Below are 8826 nucleotides of genomic sequence, written 5' to 3' on the forward strand. Positions count from 1 at the left end.
ATGTTAGCAGAGGAAACTGATGAACGGTCTGAGATTAATGAGAACAAACAGAAAAACATCAGTCCTGACATCTGGACTGAGCTGAAGGAGCTGAGAGACATGGTGATAAAACAAGAGGTGGATCTGAGTTACAGCAAGACCAAGATAGAGAACCTGGAACGAGAGACAACAGGTGATGCATATATTATACACTCAGAAATGTTTGTTATCCTCTTCTTCAAAAACTGTATTGATAAATGAATAAATAAGGTAATTATGAAATTTATGCAGCTCACACAGATGAACCGTTTGAGACATACAGGGTGGGGAAGCAAAATTTACAATGAACATTTAGTTGTTTTTTCTCAGCAGGCACTACGTCAATTGTTTTGAAACCAAACATATATTGATGTCATAATCATACCTAACACTATTATCCATACCTTTTCAGAAACTTTTGCCCATATGAGTAATCAGGAAAGCAAACGTCAAAGAGTGTGTGATTTGCTGAATGCACTCGTCACACCAAAGGAGATTTCAAAAATAGTTGGAGTGTCCATAAAGACTGTTTATAATGGAAAGAAGAGAATGACTATGACCAAAACTATTACGAGAAAGTCTGGAAGATACTTTTAAAGAAGAATGGGAGAAGTTGTCACCCGAATATTTGTGGAACACTTGCGCAAGTTTCAGGAAGCGTGTGAAGGCAGTTATTGAGAAAGAAGGAGGACACATAGAATAAAAACATTTTCTATTATGTAAATTTCTTGTGGCAAATAAATTCTCATGACTTTCAATAAACTAATTGGTCATACACTGTCTTTCAATCCCTGCCTCAAAATATTGTAAATTTTGCTTCCCCACCCTGTAGGCAAAATGAAAGTGATAATACAGGAAAATATCTCCCTGCATAGATATGAAGTAAATCCATATTCGGTAGACTATGAAAATAATTTGTTTTAATGTAAAAAGTTCTTACAGTATTGGAGACCAGATAAAGCTCCAGTGAAACAGAGGTGAAAGAACTGAAGAGAGAGAATGCAGGTAAGTATCTGCTCAAGCATGAGTATGAACTGAGGTCATTAAAATATCACACTAATATCAGCCAAACTTAATGATTAATGAAATACATGAACAGTATATATGTATTCTATAAATGGCTTTACATGGTAAATATGTCCTTTTCTACAGATCTGAGGGATAGAATAACAGCCAGTGAAAATAAGAGCACAGGTAAGTTTCTAGTGTGATCAATCAATAAATCTACATTATATTAATGATACAAAATGTTCTTGCAATATTGGAGGCCAGATTAAGCTCCAGTGAAACAGAGGTGGAAGAACTGAAGAGAGAGAATGCAGGTAAATTACACAAATCTTACACAGTAATTCATATGTTTTCATTTTTATTTTAATCAATCATTAATATTCTTCTGATAAATTAATGTAAAGAACCAGTATTAAACTTACAGCTCAGGCAGCAGAACTGTTGACCTTACAGACCAGACTGAAGAATGTTGAAAGTGAGAACACAGATAAATGTTTGTCTGTACAAACATAAAACTATAAAGAGAGAACACAAGTATCTGCTCAAGTATGAGTATGAACTGAGGTCATGGCTTTACAGGGTAAATATGTCCTTTTCTACAGATCTGAGGGATAGAATGACAGCAAGTGAAAATCAGAGCACAGGTAAGTTTTTAGTGTAATCACTCAAATAAATATAAACAGCAATAAATCTACACTGTATTAATGATACAAAATGTTCTTACAGTATTGGAGGCCAGATTAACTTCCAGTGAAACAGAGGTGGAAGAACTGAAGAGAGAGAATGCAGGTAAACTGTTTAACATTGAAACAAAAAAACAAACACTTCAGAGGACCTGACAAAATGTGTTTTATGAATGAGCTGCAATCCCTTTAATTTAAATGTTTACATACAACAACTCTGTGTCCGTCTGTCTGTCCATATTATTTCAGAATGTCCAAAGGTGGCGTTCTCATTTGCTCTGACTGATGCAGGAGACATCGGTCCATTTAATACCGACATCACTCTGAAGTTCACTAAAGTCTTCACCAACTTTGGCCAGGCCTACAACCCAAACACAGGTACGTTTCTACTGATCCTGAACTTAGAAACATTTGAATGTTAGATTTTCTATTTCCATTTGATTATTACCACCATCTGTTCATCATCTGTCCATATTTATCAATATTGGAATAATCTAATTTCTTGATATTTCAATTGTTTTACTTCATGTACAGTGTGTTCAGTATTTATTTAGTTTAGGTGTGAGATGATTTTCACTGATGTTCTTCTTCAATGCAGGTATTTTCACTGCTCCAGTCCGAGGAGTTTGCTACTTCAGATTCTCTGCAATGAATAACGGCCTCAGTATGTGGGACGGTGCTACTCTTTATCTCAATGGCCAAAGAGTATCTTGGGACTCTGAAGGCAGCAGAACTCAGTACGTCAGGGTTACAAATGTGTTGGTTCTTCTGCTGGAAAAGGGGGATGCGGTCTACTTGGTCTTACCCATAAAACATGCTGTATGGGGTGATACTAATAATCACACTACTTTCAGTGGATTTCTGCTTTTTCCTGTGTGATTGGAAAGCTGTTCACACCCACAATGAATTCAGTGAAGCCATTTTTCTTCACACTGCTGTATTGTAAACAACTACCATCATGCATTTCCATGTTCAAATAAAGTTTGATTTCATCATCAGTTTTCTTAATAACTGTTAGTTGCCCTAGTTAATGTCAACACACATTTGTGCAATTTATAAACAAGTCATGGGTTATGATATTGGTTTTATTGCTGTGAGATAACTTCAGTTAGAACCTGGACATGTGGTCTAAATGATTCTTCACATAGAATACACTGAGTATGCTTGGATGCACTAATATGAATTACTGAATTACTTAATAACTGTTTTGTCATAAATATATTTGGATCTGACTGTATGTACACTATAAAAATATGAGTGCTAATAAAATCTAAATCAATGTGTATGTGCATTTTTGTGGTTGGGATTAAATATAACGAAGCAGATGGTAACAATGGAAAAGTCAGATTAGAGGCACAGATTATACTCATACTCATATACTATACTCATACTGTGTATTTCTACTGAGAACAGAGAAGATAATATTTATACAAGCCAGTTAACTCAAAATGAAGTCAGAAAGAGAGAAGAGGAAAAGAAAATCAAACAAATTAAAGATGCAGAAAAAAAAGAAAAAAATAGCATTTGTGTGAACATATATATTGATTATTATTGATAGTTCATTATGCTGTTATTTTACTTCTTGAGATCAAACTGGGCTGTATGTGACCCCTGACCTAAAATGAGTTTGACATCCCTGGTATAGCACTTTTCACAGTATCCAAAGCAAGGTTATAATAATTTTGGATTTTTCATTATAGTTTAGTTTTGACTTTTTTTCCCTAATTCAGTTAGTTTTAATTCGTTTTTAGAGCAGGTTTGCTAGTTTTTATTAGTTTTTGTTATTTTCTAAATGCTTCGTTTTAGTTTAGTTTTAGTGTCTTTATATGTGTTATGTTCTTCACCGTCAAATTCAAATAAATCTCATACAGGACTCTGCTGCTTTCTCCCAACTCTAGTCTCCATGTTTCCAGGTAGAGTGGGGACGAAAAGTCGACTCTAAACGACAAGTGACGAGAAGTGACGGACCGTTAAATATCATATGGTGCCAGCAGCTAAAATTGCTTGAGGGAAATAAATGGATTTCATATCAATCCGACATTGACAAAAACGAAAATGAAGGGAATTTTATCCGTAATTTTTATACGTTTTAGTTAGTTTTGTAAGCACACAATACAGTTTCAGTTAGTTATCGTTTTTTTTTTCTTTTAATTATATTTCTTATTTATTTCAGTTAACGACAATGTTTTTACAATTCTAGTTTTTGTCATTTCGTTAGTTTTCATCAATGATAATAACCTTAATCCAAAGTCACTTTATTAATACAAATTCTACGACAGAATAAACAAATGTCAGTAATAACAATAGTAAGAGTACTGCACAATACACTGCAAACAATAAAAGAACACAATAGAACAGTAGTGTGTTGTGTTACTGTATGAGTTTACCGTTGTCCAGAGGAGGGTGGAGAGTGTTGGAGTTAGGAGTGTCGTAGACGTAGTCAGTGTCTTATTCACCTTCAACACACTCACACACTTCAAGAAAAGGAAAACACTAATGCCACGTAGAGTCTGTATATACTGCAGACACAAAGCACATGCACATCAGTGTAAATCATTAATGTCAGATTTAAACCCCACACTGATCTATAAAAGCTATCTCATTTTCAAGTTATTAACATGTTGGTTTATTTTAACAAAATGCAGCAAAGAGAGCAAAGTTTTTAAAGTGATTAAACTACAAAAGCAACACTGTCTTTTCCAGTTTTCAGGGAAGTTACTCTGTTAAATGAAATACACAAAGCAGGACATTCAACTCTGAGCTCCAACATTTTTTTTTATTTTGGTATGGAACACATCTGTTGAATTCTCAGGCTGTATTTCAGTGACCTGCCTCACATGTATATAAAGAGGGAAACTCAGCAACTCATGTCAAGCTGTGTGTTGTTTTGTGCAGAGATGAGATTCCACAGAGTTGATGTTTTCCTGGTTTTTCTGCTCTGTCTAAACTGGACATGGGCTCAAGAAAAGAATGGAGGATATGATGAATCCAAGTTCACAGAGGAAACTGATGAACAGTCTGAGATTAATGAGAACAGACAGAAAAACACCAGTCCTGACATCTGGACTGAGCTGAAGGAGCTGAGAGACATGGTGATAAAACAAGAGGTGGATCTGAGTTACAGCAAGACCAAGATAGAGAACCTGGAACGAGAGACAACAGGTGATGCATATATTATACACTCAGAAATGTTTGTTATTCTCTTCTTCACAAATTCTATTAATAAAATCATAAATACAGTAATTATAAAATTTATGCAGCTCACACAAATGAACTGTTGGAGACATAGGCCCAAATGAAAGTGATAATACAGGAAAATATCTCCCTGAATAAATATGAAGTAAATCCATATTTGTTAGACTATGAAACTAATGTGTTTTAATGCAAAATATTCTTACAGTATTGGAGAGCAGATTAAGCTCCAGTGAAACAGAGGTGAAAGAACTGAAGAGAGAGAATGCAGGTAAGTCTCTGTTCAAGCATGAGTATGAACTGAGGTCATTAAAATATCACACTAATATCAGCCAAACTTAATGATTTATGAAATACATGAACAGTATATATGTATTCTATAAATGACTTTACATGGTAAATATGTCCTTTTCTACAGATCTGAGGGATAGAATAAAAGCCAGTGAAAATAAGAGCACACGTTAGTTTTTAGTGAAATCACTCAAATAAATATAAACAGCAATAAATCTACATTGTATTAATGATACAAAATGTTCTTACAGTATTGGAGGCCAGATTAAGCTCCAGTGAAACAGAGGTGGAAGAACTGAAGAGAGAGAATGCAGGTAAACTGTTTAACATTAAAAGAAAAAAAAACCCAAAGACTTCAGAGGACCTGACAAAATGTGAAAAATGTTTAAGGAAAAAGATGAATAGTTTTATGAAAGATCCACAATCCCTTTCATTTAAATGTTTACAAACAACTAAGTGTCTGTCTGTCTGTCTGTCCATATTTTTCAGAACGTCCAAAGGTGGCGTTCTCATTTGGTCTGACTGATGCAGGAACCACTGGTCCATTGAATACCGACATCACTCTGAAGTTCACTAAAGTCTTCACCAACTTTGGCCAGGCCTACAACCCAAACACAGGTGCGTTTCTACTGATCCTGAACTTAGAAATATTTTAATGCTAGATTTTCTATTTCCATTTGATTATTACCACCATCTGTTCATCACCTCTCCATATTTATCCATATTAGAATAATCTAATGTCTTGATATTTCACCTGTTTTACTTCATGTGCAGTGTGTTCAGTATTTATTTAGTTTAGGTGTGAGATGATTTTCACTGATTTTCTCCTTTGACGCAGGTATTTTCACTGCCCCAATCCGAGGAGTTTACTACTTCAGATTCTCTGCAATTAATAACAACGTGAATGCAGCATTAGGTGTTCAAGTCTATCTCAATGGCAAGAGAGTATCTTGGAACTATGATAGAGACAGTACTTCAAGTGGCAGGATTACAAATGCATTCGTTTTTCAGCTGGAAAAGGGGGATGTGGTCTACTTGGTCCTACCTGGAGGTCATGAAATATATGATGATGTTCATAATCGTAATACTTTCAGTGGATTTCTGCTTTTTCCTGTGTGATTGGAAAGCTGTTCACACCCACAATGAATTCAGTGAAGCCATTTTTCTTCACACTGCTGTATTGTAAACAACTGCCATCATGCATTTCCATGTTCAAATAAAGTTTGATTTCATCATCAGTTTTCTTAATAACTGTATTATCTTGTTAGTTGCTCTAGTTAATGTCAACACACATTTGTGCAATTTATAAACAAGTCATGGGTTATGATATTGGTTTTATTGCTGTGAGATAACTTCAGTTAGAACCTGGACATGTGGTCTAAATGATTCTTCACATAGAATACACTGAGTACGCTTGGATGCACTAATATGACATTTTTATTCTAAATTTTAGCTGTCATGTAAACAGCATATTCCACTTGTATTTTTCCATTCAGACATGTGGGATGTATTCTTCAGGTTTTAGGATGATTCTTTGGACATGATAACCTACTGTTCATCTACCACAGTTTGTGACACATGGTACCTGTTTATGGTCACCTGAGGAAAACACACAGATCCTCTCTAGTACAGATGGACGCTCCAAAGAAAAGCCCACATTTCTGCTCAGTGGGAGAAACACACCTGCTGTTAAATACAGAATTAGCAGAGTATCAGCAGATTCATGGATACCAGTAAATATTGACAAGCCACTCCTTTTTGTTCCATAAAATGTTTGATAGAAAAAAGTAAGGAGGCTGAGATCATACAGTGGAACCTCTGTCATTAGTGTAAAAGTACTAATTTTAATGAAGTGTGCACACATGAACAGGAGTATAAGAGAAATAATCATTTTTATTGGTCATATAAACAGCTTATTCTGACATTATCTTTATGGAAATAGTTCAAACTGGAATATTACTGTGCATGTAAACATAGTCATTGTTTATAATGACTCCTAACTATACCACTTAGAGTAGATTTATAGAGAAAAAGGAAAGTGTTTGGTGATGTCCACTGGTTCTAAGCTTCAGGCATCATTTTCATCCAAGTATTAAAGACAGTCCTCATATTTAGAATGATTTGAGTTTGTCCAATTACTTTTGAGCCTCTGAAAATGGAGGGACTTTGATTAAAATGATTTTAATTCCTACATGGGTAATGTAATATTTTTATAAAATTCCTTGCATTAAACCTGAAAGACCATCTGAATTACCTAATAACTGTTCTGTCATAAATATATATGGATCTGACTGTATGTACACTATAAAAATATGAGTGCTAATAAAATCTAAATCAATGTGTGTGTGTATTTTGGGGTTGGGATTTAAGATAACAAAGAGGATGGAAACAATGGAAAAGTCAGATTAGAGGCACAGATTATACTCATACTCATATACTACACTGATACTGTGTATTTCTACTGAGAACAGAGCTTTTGTTTGTGGAAAGGGGTCAAAAAGCCAAGATTAATTCTTTTTCTACGGGAGGAAAAGTATTGTATACAGTAATAGATAATATTTACACAAGCCAGTTAACTCATAATGAAGTCAGAAGGAGAGAGAAGAGAAAAAGGAAATTAAACAAATGAAAGAAGCAGAAAAAAAGAAAAATAGCATTTGTGTGAACATATATATTGATTATTATTGATAGTTCATTATGCTGTTATTTTACTTCCTGAGATCAAACTGGGCTGTATGTGACCCCTGACCTAAAATGAGTTTGACATCCCTGGTATAGCACTTTTCACAGTATCCAAAGTCACTTTATTTATATAAATTCTACGACAGAATAAACAAATGTCAGTAATAATAATAGTAAGAGTACTGCACAATACACTGCAAACAATAAAAGAACACAATAGAACAGTAGTGTTTTGTGTTACTGTATGAGTTTACCGTTGTCCAGAGGAGGGTGGAGAGTGTTGGAGTTAGGAGTGTCGTAGACGTAGTCAGTGTCTTATTCACCTTCAACACACTCATACAACTTCAAGAAAAGAAGGAAAACACTAATGCCACGTAGAGTCCGTATATACTGCAGACACAAAGCACATGCACATCAGTGTAAATCATTAATGTCAGATTTAAACCCCACACTGATCTATAAAAGCTATCTCATTTTCAAAGTTATTAACATGTTGGTTTATTTTAACAAAATGCAGCAAAGAGAGCAAAGTTTTTAAAGTGATTAAACTACAAAAGCAACACTGTCTTTTCCAGTTTTCAGGGAAGTTACTCTGTTAAATGAAACACACAAAGCAGGACATTCAGCTCTGAGCTCCAACATTTTTTTTTATTTTGGTATGGAACACATCTGTTGAATTCTCAGGCTGTATTTCAGTGACCTGCCTCACATGTATATAAAGAGGGAAACTCAGCAACTCATGTCAAGCTGTGTGTTGTTTTGTGCAGAGATGAGATTCCACAGAGTTAATGTTGTTTTCCTGGTTTTTCTGCTCTGTCTAAACTGGACATGGGCTCAAGAAAAGAATGGAGGATATGATGAATCCAAGTTCGCAGAGGAAACTGATGAACAGTCTGAGATTAATGACAACAGACAGAAAAACATCAGTCCTGACATCTGGACTGAGCTGAAG

General features: G+C 34.9%; 2 protein-coding genes across 2 annotated transcripts; both read left to right on the plus strand.

Annotated features, from left to right (window-relative positions):
• LOC115411721 (complement C1q-like protein 2) lies at positions 1-2697 on the plus strand. Its single transcript, XM_030123937.1, has 4 exons — positions 1-172; positions 1753-1815; positions 1959-2087; positions 2308-2697. The coding sequence occupies exons 1-4, from the start codon at positions 1-3 to the stop codon at positions 2586-2588; spliced, it is 645 nt and encodes a 214-aa protein (XP_029979797.1). The 3' UTR covers positions 2589-2697.
• A 1909-nt stretch (positions 2698-4606) lies between these two features.
• On the plus strand, positions 4607-6311 carry LOC115411722 (complement C1q-like protein 2). Its single transcript, XM_030123938.1, has 4 exons — positions 4607-4871; positions 5444-5506; positions 5682-5810; positions 6031-6311. The coding sequence occupies exons 1-4, from the start codon at positions 4607-4609 to the stop codon at positions 6309-6311; spliced, it is 738 nt and encodes a 245-aa protein (XP_029979798.1).
• Positions 6312-8826: the final 2515 nt, after the last annotated feature.

The sequence above is a fragment of the Sphaeramia orbicularis genome, chromosome 20 (genome assembly GCF_902148855.1).
Source record: "Sphaeramia orbicularis chromosome 20, fSphaOr1.1, whole genome shotgun sequence".
Taxonomy (NCBI): Eukaryota; Metazoa; Chordata; class Actinopteri; order Kurtiformes; family Apogonidae; genus Sphaeramia; species Sphaeramia orbicularis.